The 16,280-nt window shown below is 53.1% G+C and overlaps 7 protein-coding genes across 7 annotated transcripts; 5 read left to right on the top strand and 2 right to left on the bottom strand.

Moving 5' to 3' along the window:
- Positions 1-17: 17 nt before the first annotated feature.
- Positions 18-1,646, top strand: COCVIDRAFT_106520 (hypothetical protein; the record flags this gene model as incomplete). The annotated part of the gene is made up of 1 exon (XM_014698371.1): positions 18-1,646. The coding sequence occupies one exon, from the start codon at positions 18-20 to the stop codon at positions 1,644-1,646; it is 1,629 nt and encodes a 542-aa protein (XP_014553857.1).
- Positions 1,647-2,041: 395 nt separating this feature from the next.
- COCVIDRAFT_106552 (hypothetical protein) lies at positions 2,042-3,457 on the top strand (the record flags this gene model as incomplete). Its single annotated transcript, XM_014698370.1, has 1 exon — positions 2,042-3,457. One exon carries the CDS (start codon positions 2,042-2,044, stop codon positions 3,455-3,457), a length of 1,416 nt encoding a protein of 471 aa, XP_014553856.1.
- A 322-nt stretch (positions 3,458-3,779) lies between these two features.
- On the bottom strand, positions 3,780-4,391 carry COCVIDRAFT_106528 (hypothetical protein; the record flags this gene model as incomplete). The annotated part of the gene is made up of 3 exons (XM_014698369.1): positions 3,780-3,969; positions 4,024-4,131; positions 4,213-4,391. The coding sequence occupies 3 exons, from the start codon at positions 4,389-4,391 to the stop codon at positions 3,780-3,782; spliced, it is 477 nt and encodes a 158-aa protein (XP_014553855.1).
- A 1,151-nt stretch (positions 4,392-5,542) lies between these two features.
- Positions 5,543-8,122, bottom strand: COCVIDRAFT_18331 (hypothetical protein; the record flags this gene model as incomplete). The annotated part of the gene is made up of 1 exon (XM_014698342.1): positions 5,543-8,122. One exon carries the CDS (start codon positions 8,120-8,122, stop codon positions 5,543-5,545), a length of 2,580 nt encoding a protein of 859 aa, XP_014553828.1.
- Positions 8,123-8,691: 569 nt separating this feature from the next.
- COCVIDRAFT_18330 (hypothetical protein) lies at positions 8,692-10,210 on the top strand (the record flags this gene model as incomplete). The annotated part of the gene is made up of 2 exons (XM_014698341.1): positions 8,692-9,617; positions 9,805-10,210. 2 exons carry the CDS (start codon positions 8,692-8,694, stop codon positions 10,208-10,210), a joined length of 1,332 nt encoding a protein of 443 aa, XP_014553827.1.
- A 1,425-nt stretch (positions 10,211-11,635) lies between these two features.
- COCVIDRAFT_106542 (hypothetical protein) lies at positions 11,636-13,118 on the top strand (the record flags this gene model as incomplete). The annotated part of the gene is made up of 3 exons (XM_014698368.1): positions 11,636-11,728; positions 11,777-12,040; positions 12,090-13,118. The coding sequence occupies 3 exons, from the start codon at positions 11,636-11,638 to the stop codon at positions 13,116-13,118; spliced, it is 1,386 nt and encodes a 461-aa protein (XP_014553854.1).
- Positions 13,119-14,394: 1,276 nt separating this feature from the next.
- COCVIDRAFT_106591 (hypothetical protein) lies at positions 14,395-16,126 on the top strand (the record flags this gene model as incomplete). Its single annotated transcript, XM_014698367.1, has 5 exons — positions 14,395-14,572; positions 14,680-14,778; positions 14,837-14,907; positions 14,960-15,589; positions 15,647-16,126. 5 exons carry the CDS (start codon positions 14,395-14,397, stop codon positions 16,124-16,126), a joined length of 1,458 nt encoding a protein of 485 aa, XP_014553853.1.
- Positions 16,127-16,280: the final 154 nt, after the last annotated feature.

The raw sequence follows: 16,280 nt of genomic DNA, 5'->3' as shown, positions 1-16,280 counted from the left end.
ATATTCCTCTTTCGATCATGGCCCAAGACGCGGGCAGAATTCCCGCCTGGCGGAGACTGGGCCTCGCCCTCAAGAACCAAGAGCACGCCGGAGTCGCCGTGTCTGAAAATCAAACTCCTTCCAATGCTCCACAGCAATCTGCCTTAGGCATTGAGCTGGATGGAAGCGATCAGGCGGCCAAGCTTGGCAAGCGGAAACACCAAGATGAACCCCATCATCAAGAAACCAAAAAGAGCCGGATCGCTATTACCGACATTCAAATCAACCAAAATACGTCAATTGAGGCTCCTGAGACTGTCCCAGAGAAGGCCCCAGAGACAGCAAAGCCTACCAAGGGAGACTCCAATTATCGGAAGAAGAAGGAAAAACCAGCCAAACGCCCAAAAGCAACTAAAGACGCTCAGCATGCTGGCTTCCAGCCGCACTCCCAGCCCAGCCGTGCATCACCTACGACTGCAACAGAGCGCCCAACTTTACTTGCATCCACTGAGACAAATAGTGCAGACCCAATTGCGACTCCACAAAAGCCACTGACAAAGCAAAGCCGCAAAGACCCCTCAGCTTCACCGCGGAAATCTGTCGCATTTACCCCAGACACTAAAAAGTCCGACGGCAATACCGGACAGGATTACTTCAAAGCCTGGGTTGCGTCACAGAAAGGCACTGGAGAAGTATCTCAGCCACCAGAGGTCTCGAATTTTGTCCTGCATGCATTGATTGCCGACGAAGAGAAGACGGCAAGGAAGAACGGACAGCTCGAGAAGAAGCAGGAAAGCGAGCAGACTAGACTAGCAGAAAAGCCATCGCCTCAGCCCGCAAAGGCCGAGAAACCCACTCCCAAGCAGGACGAGTCAAAGCTGGAAAAGTCAAAGCCCAACGCCGAGCAAGCCACCTCACAAATTGCGCCCACACCAAAGGGTAAGAAAAAGGATCCGTCCATCTACATCGCTTACCTCACCCAATACTACAACGACCGAAGCAACTGGAAGTTCAACAAGGCCAAGCAGAATGATGTTGTCGACAATGCTTTGAACATTTTCCGGATTCCAGTGGAGCATTCTGAGGCACTGGCAGCATACATTGCTGGACTTCAAGGAGCAGGTGTTATTGACCGCTTGCGTCAGCGCTGCCACGCGACACTGGACGACCTTGACAAGCAAGACGCAAAAATGGACGATGAAGAAGCCCGCAAAGTAGCTCAGGAGGAGGCCGAGCAGGAACGCATCGCCAAGGAAAGAAAGAGAAGGAAGACTGACGGTGATATGGCCGCCTTTGCAGAACATCCGTATAGCCCTGGTTTTATTAGAAGACTCCAGCGACGCCGAGCCGAGGCGCTTCTCAACGCTTTAGGGCACACTGCACCAGTCGTGGCACCACCAAAGCCCGTTATAAATCCGCTGATGCAGCATGTCAAGCCCGAGCCACCAAAATCAAACGCGCGAAAACGCAAGCGGAGATCCGAAATCTCAAGTGACGAGAGCAGTTCGGACAGTAGCGATGACAGTTCGAGTTCAGATTCAGATTCAGACTCGGACTCAGGCTCGGACTCCGGTTCTGCAAAGGATGCCACTAGCTCCAGCGACGACAGTGATAGTGGGAGCGATAGCAGCAGCAGTGACTCATCCAGCAATAGTGATAGCGACTAGATGGCGGAGTGATTTTTTCCAAGATATTTGCATTCGATCAAGGATCTCGGCGTTATCTGTCTTGTAGATACCATTGTCCTCTAAAAAAAACCCCGCCTGGAATCTTCACCAGTAAGCCGGAGCATCATCTTTACATAACTACCACAAAACAGAATGCATGGATTTTAATGCCCCCCCCCCCACCATCATGGAACCAAAACAATATTCCTGGTTAGGAAATATGCAAGTACGCTACCTGAACCAGCTAGCTCCATCGTGTCCCACGAGTTCCCCGCTCTTGTTACCTAAGTCGGACTATCATCAATTCATTGACGTTTACTATTTATTTGGTCCATCTTTCTGTTAAAGGGCCCCCCCTTCGATATCCTTGAATCTTTCTTCTTAATACAAACAGAATGACATTGACATCTCTCCCCAACGAACTCATCGAACACATTGCTTCGTATCTGGACCTCTCCAGCACCCGTTCATTCCGCCTTACCACATCCTCCCTAACAAAAGCATCATCGCACCTCTTCAAAGACCGCTTCTTCCAGCAACGCACTCTAACCTGGACGAAACAAAGTCTGGACACCTTTGTACAAATATCGCTACACGCACAATATGGCAATGCCCTCCGCCACCTCATCATCGACGCAACCCCCCGACACTCGATGCTCCTCTGGTCCCTCTCCAAACAAATAACCGACATAACCACCTTCCCCAGCTCCTCCTCTTCTTCCTCTAAAACCGCCGCATCCCCCGAACAATGCAGACTCCAAGACGCGTGGGCGCAAGCCGCAGAAAAAGCCGCGCAAAACACTTCCTTCTTCAACGAAACGCGATACGACCAAAAGACGCTCAAACAAGCCTTCGCAAACATGTCCCAGGGAAACTTGACTACTATTACTTTTCTCTACACAGGTCTCCCAGCCTCGCTCGTAAAAGGCGGAAGAACATACTGCGCACTAAGCCAATGCGAGACCTCGCGCCCTTTTGTCTCCACCCTCGCCGCCCTCGCCGCATCCCCTCACATCCAACTCTCCACCATCGCACTACACAAGCCATTCCACCACGGCGCCGTAAGCATCGGGCGCCTGGAAAGTCTCGCTCCACTGCTCTCCTGCTTCGACAAGACATTCACCTCGCTAACCCATCTCGCGCTCAACCTGCGCGACTGGCGCGAACAAGAATCTGGCTTTCAACTCGCACCACCACCACCGCCCTCCCCATCTTCTTCTTCTTCTTCTTCTTCTTCTGCTACGACTCCCCGTGCACCTTTCATCGTCCGCTTCCTATCTAAAATGACCAACCTAATGTCCCTGGAACTAAGCTGCTACAGTAACTTTGAGCAGAATCTCTTTGAGGAAATAGCGAAACACTGTTGCTTGGACAAGTTGGTCGTGTGTAAGCTCTCTGTTATAAAAATCGAGCGGGTAGAGTGGCTCGATATGTTTCTGAGAGAGAGTCTGGAGAGAGGTACGCTAAGGGAGCTTTGTCTAAGGCAGGTTATGCTGGCGAGGCGCGAGGGGAGTGGATGGGGAGAGTGGATGAGGCGGGTTGCGGGTGAGCAGCAGGGTTTGAGCCGAGAGCGTGTGCGGGATGGGCAAGCGGCGACGACGACGACGGGGATTACGCATTTTTGCTTTGCTGATTTGTTTACTGGACAGGGTGAGGTGCTGTTTGTACGGGGGTGCCGGAGTCTTTGTTTGGGAGAGGATTGGACATGTCGGCTTTTGAGTGCGTTGGAAGGGGGAGTCCAAGGGAAGGAATGGAGGCCACAGTGGGATATGGGTGCCTCTGCGTATCCGTTTGTAGGGCTGAGCATGTGAGTTATGAAATGGTTCCCACAGGTATTTCGGCGGACGAAAAAGTACGACCCTGGACGCGTCTGTGAAGACTGTCTAGTGATTCAGTTTCCGGATAGAACACAGTATTTCAGGGTAATGGGCCATCAAAAGCCTAGAGTACGGGGGGACTTGTTTATTTTGTTATTCAAAAAGCTCTATCATGATTCCGCATTCCCCCGCTTGCTGCCCACTGCCCAATCGTTCTCAAAGGAATGCAACTCCATTCAATATGAAGGCCTCATCTGTCGAGTGAGATTACCCATGATTGCGGGAACAGTCCGAGTGTATTGCGGCTATATATCTCTTACTCGAGGTTGGCCTTGATGGCGGCCTCGAGAGCCTTGGGGTTGGCACCAACAACCTCGGCGACCTTGTCACCGCCTTTGAAAAGAAGGAAGGTGGGCATAGCGCGGATACCGAGTTCCTGGGCGACGTCGGGGACCTCGTCAACATCGAGCTTGTAGAAGCGCGCGGTGGGGTATTCGTTGGAAAACCTAGCGCAGTGTGAGATGCGCAATCTGCGTAAATCGACTAGAGTGGAAGCTTACTTGACAACCTGGGGAGCAATCACTTTACAAGGGCCGCACCATGTTGCGAAGCAGTCAAGGACCATGAGGGTATCCTTGTCGTTCATGGCGGCATCAAAGTCGGCCTTGCTACAGTTCGCATCGCGTCAGCTGCGGCTACCAAGTATGACGTTGCGTACGTCGCGCGAAAGGCGACGGGCAGAAACTTACGTGGTAAGGTTGTGGACGCCCTCCTTTTTGTCGCTCATTTTTGCGGTGTTTGAGAAGAAACGCGGGGTGAAGAGTGGTCGGTAGAGGTTTGTGGTTGAGGTGGGGTTGATGGAAGCTGTTTGCAGACGCACAGATGTGAGTAGTGTTCTGGTAACTCTGAACGATGACGGCGCGAACATAATATATGCTAGACGAGAAGAGAGACGGCAAGAAAAAGGTGATTTCAAATGCTCGGGATAATGGAATGAACTGGCCGCCGCCGTTGCCGATTACAATGCTGAGGCGCGCCTATTTTTCGGCAAGCCCTGGGAGTCCCTGCGCAGATGCAAGAATCGCAGTAGTGCACTGGAGCGGGACGACGGGGAGGCAAACAGGAACGTAAAGGGGCTGCTTACAATGTCAGAGGTTGAGTGGATTTGTGATGGTAGGTGAAGGTGGATTTCTCCGAGTTCCCTAGGTATGTATAGCGTCAGGCGCGCTGATAAAGGCGGATTACTGTACACAGGTGGCTGGAGGGGCTGTAGTGATGAATGACGTGCTTGGCCGACCGACGACCCGAGTTGCCCCACCAGGGTCCTGCCTCGTGCGGCGGGCCATCCAACAATCACGACAACGACGTCGACTAACAGCAACTCGACCATTCGGAAGCGCCATGTAACAAGTCATGGATGGGAACTGGAAATCTGACATACCTCGACCCATCTCTATATTGAAATTAATAAAAAGAAAAGAAACAGTTACACAAGCAGGTGGGCTCAATGACTGATGTACAAAAGCCACTGGTGCGGCTCAACTTAAAATTACAGTCTTTCCTGAAAGAAAAGATTCATGGAGATAGTGACTTAACAACGCCAGGTCTACACGCCGAAAATACAATGAGGCGGCGACCCTAAAAGACTAGGCCTAACTGCCCACGTCTAAATGCTGCCCGTGTTCCAAAAAAATATTAATTACAAAACCAACATCGCAATCCATAAGGAGGGTATCACAGAAGCCGACCGCAGCTGCTTGTGCTATCACAGACCACAATAAAACAAAACCAAACCCTGAAAATAAAATACAAACGCCGCGCTATGCAAGGCGCAAAGGACAACCCATGTCCACAAAAGGGTCCGAGACGGAGCTTGCATCCATTTTGAGAGCTTTCCTGATCAATGAATCGCATGCTGCCAAGCCAAAAAGGAACAAGAGACGAGAGACAATCAAGGAAATCGTAAACGAGTGACTGAGTGAGTAGATCAAGGTACAAAGGAAAAATGCAAAATGAATGGCGTGGCGTGGCAGGCATGCAAAGTCATAAAATCAGAAAAGCTCTTACAAAACGGTTGTCTTACTCCTGCTCAGGCCTTCTTGCGGGTGAGATGTCGTCCAACGGTATGCTTGACCGTTTTTGGATGTCCAGAAGCCTCGCCGAACCAGCGCTGAGGTGCCTGACATGGTGCTTGCCGAGATCAACGCTTTTGGCACGTTGCAACACCATTGGCTCCGAATCTGATGTCGGTGATGTTGGCGACTCTTGGGTGGGCGATCCCGTCACTACTTCGGCCGCCTTGGAGGATCTATCCCCCGTATCTTCAGTGAAGACGCTTAGAAGACCTTCGGTGGACTGAATGCGAGGCCGACGGTAGACTATAGTAGGCTGTCTGGCGACGCCGCTCTGGACACGCTGGTCTCCGTCTTCGGTTGTCGAGGCTACAACAGTGGACTCGACCTCCTCGTCGGATTCGACTGCAGTGTCAAGCGCCATCAAAGTGCTACTGGCTCTTCGGCCCCGGTCATCGCTTCCGTAAGGAGAAGAGCCTCTTTGGTTTGGCATACCCGTAAGTCTCTTAAAGTACTCGTCATCGGCCATTCCCAATTCCTCGTAGGAAGGATTGAATTCTTCGTGACGCATCACAGCCGAAGACTTGAGGCTAGAGCGCATTTGGGACCGATTGGATGGCCGTTTAAGCGGCCTTCCTGAAAGCCATGATGCTTCAGAGTCGACTGATGCAAGAGACTGCGACATGTTGTTGGTAGGCACACTGGGACTCACGGGCGAATCAGATCGGTCATCGGATGGCGGTCCCACACGAATATCCGACGGATGCTGGTTTCTTCTGCGAGCAGCAAGGCCAGTGCTGGCCGGTGCTTCGGGTGATTGCACGCGGGAATCGGGAGGTGAGATGGGGAACTCGGGGAGATCTTCTCTAAACTTTGATCGGGTTCGTCGAGGTACACTGGAGGGTCTCTTGATCTGCATTGGCTGTGACTCAACAGGTGCAGTGCCGACAAGGTGAATGGGAATGTGCTGGCGAGACATGGATTCCCGCGATGTGTTGGAGAAGGAAGCTTCGGAAGGCGGAGGACGTGCTTGGTCTTGCGAGTTGCGCTTTCCTCTTCGGAAGAGTGAAGCAAACACACCCAAGCGCTTGCCCTCAGTACTGAGCCTACGCATAGAAGATCCTTTCTTCGAGGTCGCCGTAGTGTCAATGGTATCAACCGGATGCAACGATCCGCTCCTTGCGGGCTCTTGGAAGTGCACAAACTCGATAGGAGTGTCGTGGCCAAGTTTCTCGGTTAGGAGTTCTGGGAGTATGGAAGCATTGGACACGACACGGGTATGTAGTTGTGTGGAGGCGCTGCCTCGAGAGAAGCGGATAGCTTGGGCATCGGATACAACGGGTTCTTCAACAGGGCTTTCGAATGGGGTGGGCAACTGGTTATTGACTTGTGTCGGAGGGGTGATGGGCATCTCGACTGGCTGAGGTCGGACTGGTGTCGATGGACGAACGTCCTCCATGGGCACAGGGGCCTCTCGCTCAATGCCCAGGCCAACTTTACTACTGATCTTATCCTTGGGGGGAGTTGCAGGCGTGACTTGGGCTTCAGCAGCATTCTGCTTCTCGGCACGTCGTTCTAGCCTTCGGCGGAGACGTTCCTGATCAGCCTTGGCCTTCTTTTCTCTCCGCCTCTTGTCTCGCTCGAGGATATCGCGGAGTGCTCCGGTGTCGAGGTCGTCGGCCAAGTCGTCAATTCTACTTGTTCTCCGGTTTGCCTTTTCCTCATTGCTGGTAATTGGTCGTCGGTCGCGGCGTGGGGATTTTTCGCTTCGTGCATTGGGCGACGTGCGGTCGCCTGCATGATAGTTTGAGCCGTAGGAGACGCGAATGGTGGGTCGAGGTGAGAACATGTCGAGTGCACTCACGCGAAAGGCGCGGCCGTCTGAGCCACCAGACATGGACGAGTGGATCGAGTCGGCGAGGGGTAGGGAAACATTCGAGGTTGGGCGCTCGAGGCGGTAGTTGATGGCGCCCTTGACCTTCTTGCTGTCTCTGCGCAGCATACTCGCAGAGTTGCCAGCGGGTCGTTTCTGAGGCATGGCAAGAGACATGGCGCGGATCTCCTCTTCGCGGACGTGATCATGTTCTCTGCGCCGTTTACTCGACTTGCGACGGACAAGGGAGTCTACAATATGCGGATCCCTGCGCATTGACTGGGATCGCTGGAGTTTGGCGCGATCCTTTGCTGAGGACAGGAGTTCTGGATGGACGTGAGACTGGAAGTTGTAGAGGATGCCGCCGTGTTCCTGGGTAATGGGACGCAGGTGCGGACTGTGTTGGAGGCGGCGCTGGGCAGGCAAGGCGGTGATATCTTCAGTGCTTGACTGGGGCCAAGCGTCTTTGGCAAAAGAGAGTTCGGGCAGGGTCTTGTCAACGTCGCGGATTGAAGCGGGCGTGGACCGCGAACTGCTCCGTCGGCGGCGTAAGCGTTGACTAGGGCCTCGCCGCGGGCCATTGTTGGTCTGATTCGTGTTGGGTTGCTGGCCGGCGGCGGATGCGACAGGCAAGTTCCCTTGTGTAGCGGCAGCAGATCCACCAGCGTCTCTTAATTTAGCGGCCTTCCTCCGTCTCCGCCCAAACAGCCACATGGGGCTTCGCGAGCGCCAGCGCGGCGGCGACGGCGAGGAGCTTTATGAAGCGGGTGTGTATGTTTTTTTTTTTGGAGAGGGGCGTCGTCGCGGCAGTGGAGGCGACGAGGCGGTTCGGGGGATAGCGAAAGAGGCGGGTGCTATGTGGAATGGGAGTCGCTGCACGGCCGGTCGGGCTGCATGTTGCGCGGGCTGCGGTGGGCGGGTGGCACTCGGGCTGGGGCCGCCAACGGGCGAGCGAGCGAGCGAGCGAACGAGCGGGTAGGTAAGTGACGAGGGCGAAGGGAGAAGGGAGAAGGGAGACAGGGAAGAGGAGGAGCAGTGTATGTGTATGAGATGGCAGTGGTAGTGTGTATGGTGTGCGTGGGTGTGCGTGGGTGTCTGTGTGTGGATGCGAGAGTCTGTGTGCGTGGGTGCGGTGCGGTGGTGCTGCAATGTGATGTAAGGGAGGATCCGCCAGCTCGTATCTACCATACGCTCCTAGACAGGGCTCGAATCTTGCTTCACAGGGCTCGACCCTTTGCTGATGATGATGCCCACCAGGCGGACAGGGCCAAAAATATACTACTATGCTACCCGTCTTGCTTGTTCTTTTCGGGCATTTCTCTGCTGGGGCCCTGGTCGGTCCTTGTCGGTGCGCAGAGGGCGGCGACACGAGCGAGGGAGCGCAGCAGCTTTTAATCTTGCCTCGACGGCAGCACCGCGCCCACGGCCACGACAACGGAGGCAGACAGAGGCAAGGCATTGGAACGCCAGAAGCATCGTCCCAGATTGCCTCGTCGATCTCGCCCTGGCCGTGGCCAACCAACGGTGGCAAGGGGCTTGCGCTACCCATGCCAGCTTCCAGCCGGTGCCCCGTCCTTGTACCGGGCGTGCTTTGGCAGGCCAGGGCAGGCCAGGGCCGGGCCAGGGCAGCCTCTCGCCCTCTGCTCACCTCAGCTTATCGCTCGCCTGCCACTGGTCTGCCATGCCCCCGTCGAACAAAAAAGAAACACGCGCTGCCCCCACTGTCTGCCAAAACAAACACTCATTCAAGCCGCTGTCATTTCCACGCTTTTTCTTGCATCTCGCTCTCGCACTTGCACTTGCAATGCACTGCACTGCACTGCACTCCACTCCACCGCACTGTACCGCACCGGAGCCAGAGCGCGGTACGCTGCACGCCTGCGACCCAAACCATGTCTGTATTGAATTTCAGTGGGACACGTCGCTCCTGCTCCTGCTCCTGCACGCCAACGGTGCCCGTGGCTTGCTGGGGGGGAGACTACCGTCACGATCTCCATCTCCCTGCAGCCCGCCCACCTGCAAGTCCATCGACAGCGACGTTGTGTGCCTCGTTGCAACTCAGGTACCCGTCTCTCAACCATGCGCATGCCTTCACACCCGCTGTAAGGGCCTTCCCTGCTCCGGCCAGCGGGCCCCCCTCCCCCAAGACCACAACCGTCGCCCGCCGGCCCAAACGGCTGCGCATCGCTGGCGCCTGCTTTTTCGTCTGGTGCGTGTGCATGTGCCCATACTACTCTACCTACCTACCTACCTACCTACCTACCTACCTACTGCAAAGATCTAGCAGCGCCCACCAAGCCTCCCTCGCCTCTGCCCCGAGGTCGCGTGAAACGTTCAAGGCGTGGCAGGCTGACGTTTCAAATGCACAATGTGGTATTACTACCTGACTTGTGCAGTCCCGGCTTCCGCTTTTTCGGCGGCCCGCAGTTGACTCATTGCCAACGCCAATACGAAGCATGCAACTACGGGCTACATAGCTACTTACAGGGAACGCCAACTGTCACACCTACGTCAATTTTTGCCTCGCTTGCTGCTTTCCGCCACGCCTACGAGGCGCATGATCCAATACCACTGTGCATCCATCCACCAAAACATTGCTCCAGAGTTTGGCCCCTAGCCACAAGTCTGAACTTACTTTCCCTTCTGCCTCTTACACCTACAACTAAGCCGAACCGCTGGGGGAGGGGGCAATGCATGACGACAAGCCATTCCTCGCCCTCGACCGACCATTTCCAGCCCTCCCCTCGTCTCCACCAGGGTTGGCACTATCTCGGGCATACTACCACCCCAGTGAACGCATAGACGCAGCAACGCATCACCAAAAAAAACTATAGCATTTTTTGCGTCTTGCCCTGTTGCTTGCTATTATTACTAACCCTTGGTCGGATTTATGATCCAATGCTCCATAGTCCTGCAAGCATACTTACTCTTTTTGCTCAAGCCTGACGTATAGCAGCTGCCACAACAGCAGGCCAATATTGGCCTGCGTCGGAGAAGCATAACCCCCATAACCCCCCTCGTCTCGCGCAAAATTACAACACTGCATCTCGGGCATTTGCTCCTAGTGACTTGGATACATTGGTTGTCCTGAGTGTCATTCAACTCATGCACAGCCATGCACCCAATAAACACTGTGCTCACTAACCCCAAGCTGATGCATATCCGGTCGGAATCCTCCACACAGCCAGCGCACCACTGCGAGTCCAAGTGCAGTATACCTAGGCAACAGAATTGATTTGTTTTGATCTTGTTTCTTTTTCTCGCACTTTGGTTGCGCGTCACGTGGCTGGCATTGGCTGCGTCGGAAGGAGCATTCCGTCCACGGTACCTTATACCCGCCCGAGTACGCCTACCAACTAGGGATTGGTTGCCAAATACATACCATATTCGAGGCCCGCCAAAGGCCACCAGTCTATGGATGTACGACGACATGATTTAATCGACCTATGCGTGTCGCCCATGTGACCTTGAAAACTCAAAGCATCTTTCTCTTTCTCCTTCACCTCCTCGCCCACAATACATTGGTGTTTGAACAGCCTGTACTCAATTGGAGCAGACTACAGAAAGTTGTCTCATCTCTTCTCGTACAAACAGAAAGTAGCGATATGTAAACATATGTACAACATGTCTAGGCATATACAAAACAAAAGGTACAGTAGCGTTGTTCGATATTGTCTGTCAGCAAAGGAGAGACGAGAGAGCTTGCGACGATTGCCCAAACAGGAGTCACAGCCCATAACGAACGTTGCTTGATATGATCACAGAGAAACGGTTACCAGTATGACAGTTGTTCACTCACCATCTGAACGCTAGAGTCAGCATGCAGTATAAAAACCGCCCATATTGGTGAGATCGCTTAGAGTATCAGTGCTTAGAAAGAGAGTGCACGTGACATCGTTGGGAGATCATATGAGCACAGATAACATGGCTGCATAAGTACATACCAATAGCTCACGAGCATGTGAAAACAGCGTAAGCAGCGGAACAGTCTGCCCTGTGTGGTCCATGTCTGGTTGCGGATGAGCTGGAGTGGATCCGTGTGCTGTTCTGCTTGTCCCGATTCGGAAAAGACAGGGTCTCCCGTGCCTTGCCAACAAAGCGCTCCACTGCGTAAACAAACACCGCCCACCCACCTTACACCACCATCACCCCGCAGTCCTGATAACCAAATCCAGCAATATTCAACCAATACATCAATACCTGCCTGCAGTCGCCTAGAACACCACCATGTCTTACAACGGGCGCATGAGCATGGCGCGCACCACTCAACACAATCAGCGCGCACCCCCAGTCAACGAACATGACGCTTTCATGACCTTGGTATGTCGACAAACGCCCTTCAAGTCGAAAAGATGCTGACCCGTCTAGCCGGACAACGAGATTGCGGGTTGTATCTCAGACATCGGCATCCAGTTCACCGTATCGGACCTACAGAAGCCCAACCCCCAGATCATCCAAAAAGTTTTCGAATGGCTGGCCGAACTGCTGATGAATACGACTCGCGAAGTCGTTGCGCCAGCGATGCGGGCCGCTGCCGAAGACATGTGCGGAGGAGACGCAGAGCGACTCTACACCAGCGACACCAGAGATTTGATGGGCTTCTTTGTCATTCTACGAAAACTATTGCGCGAGGTGGGTGCCATTCGGAAGTGTTCGGATGGGTCTTTGCTAACAAATCCAGTGTGGAATTCATGACTTTACTTTCAACGATCTATACAAGCCCACTCATGGCCGCCTTGTTAAGATATTTTCGTACATGATCAACTTTATCCGCTTCCGCGAATCTCAAACTGAGATCATCGACGAGCATTTCAACAAGGCCGAACGCACTAAATTACGAATCGAGCAGCTGTATAATGACAAGCAAACCAAGGAAATGCAACTGGCCGATCTCGAGCGGAACCGTGCCGCTACCCAAAGGCTGATGCAGGAGAAGGAGAAGCGCAATAACGAGCTGAAGACGCGACTGCTAGAATTGAAGAGGGGGCAAGAGGCAGTAGCGGAGAAGCTGGAGCGTGCTAAGATGGAGCAGGACAGGCTAAAGAAGCTGCTTCAGCAAAAGGTCGAAAACAAGGAGAATGTCCAACGCGAGGTGCTGAAACTGAAGCCGTACACCCAGCAGAGTCCAACAGCTCTTGAAGACTCATTGCGCGACTTGAGCGATCGACTCACTGGTGACAAGACACAGATTGACATGTTAGACCGCCGTGCTCGTGCCCTTCAGACCTCGACCGATTCGTTCGCTGTTGTCGCTACCGATGTTACTTCATGCACACGATTGCTTACCGATGTACAAGCCGATCTGGCGCGAGAGGAGGAGGAGCTAGCAAAGGCATCAAGACACCGAGATGCGCTGGCCGACCGGAGCAACAATGTGCGCGACGTCGAGCGACAAGAACGCCTCTTGCAAAAGCAATTGGGTAACATCAATGCCCGCACAGACAAGCTCAAGGCCAAAGGCGATGAAGAGGCAGAGCGTGCGCGCAGACGTATGGAGGAGCTTCGAGATACTCACGCTAAGCTTACGGAAGAGCGCGGCGAGAAAGGCCGGGAGATGGAGCGACGGAGAGTCCGCATTGAGCAGACGGAGAAGAAGATGGCCGAGCTCAAAGACAACATTGAGAACGAGGTTCACTCTGCCCACGACGAGTATCTCAAGATGGAGAGTCACATCAAGCTCTACATTACAGAGATGGAGCAGAGTATCTAAATGTTGCCTTTGGGGGATAGATGATGCTTTTTTTTGGGACAGGCGGGGCGTTTGGGGGGAGGCACTGTGCTTCCATTCAGATACCATGAGGCAATCTAGGGCACTAGGATGTGATACCACATAGTTTTGTTTTAATCACAATTGTTAGACTTTGACATACTTGTCATGAGCTACTGTCCCTCACCGCCCAGTGCCATGGATAGCAGAGAGGATAAATAGACAACGCATCCCTGAGTCTAGTTCTGCAGGCGGGGTGGCGACAGGCTATGAAGACATCAGTCAAGACTTGGTGCCACCTTGCAAGCAGCGGTCTGTATCCCCACAAGCTTGCGTGTTGAGCCACCGGCTACCCAGAAGGTACAAGTGTCTTTAGGGTCTGCCCAAAAAAAAATATAGCGGGTAAGGGATCATGTGTATTGTGCTACATCGATATTAAATTCCTTGTCGCACCCAGAACATCAAGTTGCACTCTGAGTCATTTGAATAGTAAGATAATATACAAAATTTCACATAATTGATTAAAGCACAAATTCTAATACATGAACCATGCAAAGCTTGCATGGCTTGTAGCATGCGAATAGAGTCGTCGCTGGAACGGGCAACCCTTGATGTCACATGTGCTCCTTTGTCCAACATGGATCCAAGTAGGGTAGTGGAATTGGGACTGTGGTAGTTGATGGTGTGGCGGTGTAATTCGGTGTTTAGACGAGCCTTTATGCATGGTAATCTTCAGGAAGCGACGTGTGATTTGTTGCTTCGCATCGAGTTGCACATGCCTGGTATAGCGTATACACTCGCAAAGACTAGGACAGCCGAGAACATAGATAATTATTGCGTCTTGCTTGGTATACCGCGTGGGCGAGGGGCCAGCGAGCAGACCAGTGCCCAAACCCGGGAGAGAGCGTTGAGTCAGGGTGGATTGCAAATTACCAGAGTCCCATTGCTTGACTCACCTGCGGAAACCACGTTTGGAGTCTTGGTCCAATTTCTCCAGGTTTGTGGAGCATGGGATAGACTGGGAGCGGGAAAAAAATGGCTGTACTCCGCTTCCCGTGCATCAAAGGGGACTGCTCCCGTTGGTCGCTCAACCCCACATCATCAGCGAAGCCGGCCTAGCACAGCTACAGGCCCGATCCCGGCTCTGACGCTTTTCATCATCGCTCAACGCAGCAGATTTTTGTCATTGACTCACCTTGGAAGCAGCTGCCCGGCCTTCAAATACTGCTCTTTGCCCACCACTCCTCCAACACTCTACAATACACTTCAATTTTCCAAAATGTGCCCCCCCACAGAAGAAACCACCAACGGCCAAGCCAACGGCACCAACGGTGCACCTCGCAGCAAGGAAGGCTTCACCGGTGTCCAGACCAAGCAGAACCCTCACCCATCACACAGGAGTCCTTACCAACCTGTTGGCGACTTCCTGTCAAATGTTGGGCGATTCAAGATTATCGGTGCGTTCAGAATGCCAACCTTCACCGCCACCCGATGCGCACGCGTCGATATTCGAAGTTTTGCAATTGAGCACTATACCAGAGCACAACTGACTTTATTCGCATAGAGAGCACACTGAGAGAAGGAGAGCAGTTTGCCAATGCCTACTTCGATCTTGAGGCCAAGATCAAGATTGCCAAAGCCCTCGACAACTTTGGTGTTGACTGTAAGAAATTACTCCGCGGCACTTGGCCTGCAAATTTCCCAGGCTAATCAAATTCCAGACATCGAAGTTACCAGTCCCGCTGCTTCCGAGCAGTCAAGGAGGGACTGCGAGGCTCTGTGCAAGCTCGGAGTACGTTTTACAAATATTCTGGTAGCGAGGTCGCACGCTGATAATTTTGCAGTTGAAAGCCAAGATCCTCACCCACGTACGATGCCACATGGACGATGCCAGAATCGCTGTTGAGACGGGTGTCGACGGTCTCGATGTCGTCATTGGAACCTCAGCATACCTCCGCGAGCATAGCCACGGCAAGGACATGACATATATCAAGAACACGGCACTTGAGGTTATTGAGTTTGTCAAGAGCAAGGGCAAGGAGATCCGCTTTAGTTCTGAGGACTCGTTCCGATCAGACCTTGTGGATCTTCTCTCCATCTACAGTGCCGTCGACAAGGTTGGCGTCGACCGTGTTGGTATTGCCGACACCGTTGGCTGCGCATCTCCCCGTCAAGTGTACGACTTGGTCCGCACTCTGCGTGGCGTCGTTTCCTGCGACATTGAGACACATTTCCATAATGACTCTGGTTGTGCTATTGCCAACGCATTCTGCGCGCTGGAGGCAGGAGCTACGCACATTGACACCTCTGTACTTGGCATTGGCGAGCGCAACGGTATTACTCCCCTCGGAGGTCTGATGGCTCGCATGATTGTGGCCGACCGCGAATACGTCACCAGCAAGTACAACATCAAGGCGCTCAAGGAGGTTGAGGACCTGGTTGCCGATCTCGTTGAAGTCAACATTCCTTTCAACGTAAGTACCATCTCCGAAGTAGAAGCAATTTGGACACGCCGCTGACTCATATCTCAGAACTACATTACTGGATTCTGCGCCTTCACCCACAAGGCTGGTATTCACGCCAAAGCCATCCTGAACAACCCCTCGACGTACGAAATTATCAACCCTCAGGATTTCGGCATGTCCCGCTACGTGCACTTTGCCAGCAGGCTTACTGGATGGAACGCGATCAAGAGCCGTGCCGAGCAGCTTGGTCTGCAGATGACTGAGGCACAATACAAGGAGTGCACTGCTAAGATCAAGGCAATTGCCGATATCCGCAAGATTGCGCTAGACGACACTGACTCCATCATCCGTACGTACCATAACAACCTCCATGCTACCGAGGAAGTGCCACTTCTGCCCGGTATGACGGAGGAGGAGAAGGCCAAATTCGCCCAAGTCGAGGCCGAGCTGAACAGTGTCAACGAGAAGAGGGAGCTCGAGGCGACTGCAGATGCACAGGCCGAGGTACCTGCCGCTAAGAAGAACAAGACCGTGACCGTATCATAAGTACGGGTCGTTTGTATATATGGGATATCCGGAGTTAGTCGTTTCTGGTAGTCTTCTTTCTGGAGTGGTTTTACATTTGTTCCGGCCACGGAAAAGTTACAGAGTTTTTTAGTTTTTTGATACCTGCAGATAGGCCTATGGGCAGCTGGCAGGA

The sequence above is a fragment of the Bipolaris victoriae genome (genome assembly GCF_000527765.1).
Source record: "Bipolaris victoriae FI3 unplaced genomic scaffold scaffold_79, whole genome shotgun sequence".
Lineage (NCBI taxonomy): Eukaryota > Fungi > Ascomycota > Dothideomycetes > Pleosporales > Pleosporaceae > Bipolaris > Bipolaris victoriae.
Note: the sequence above shows the minus strand (reverse complement) of the source record. Positions and strands in the feature narration are given on the sequence as shown.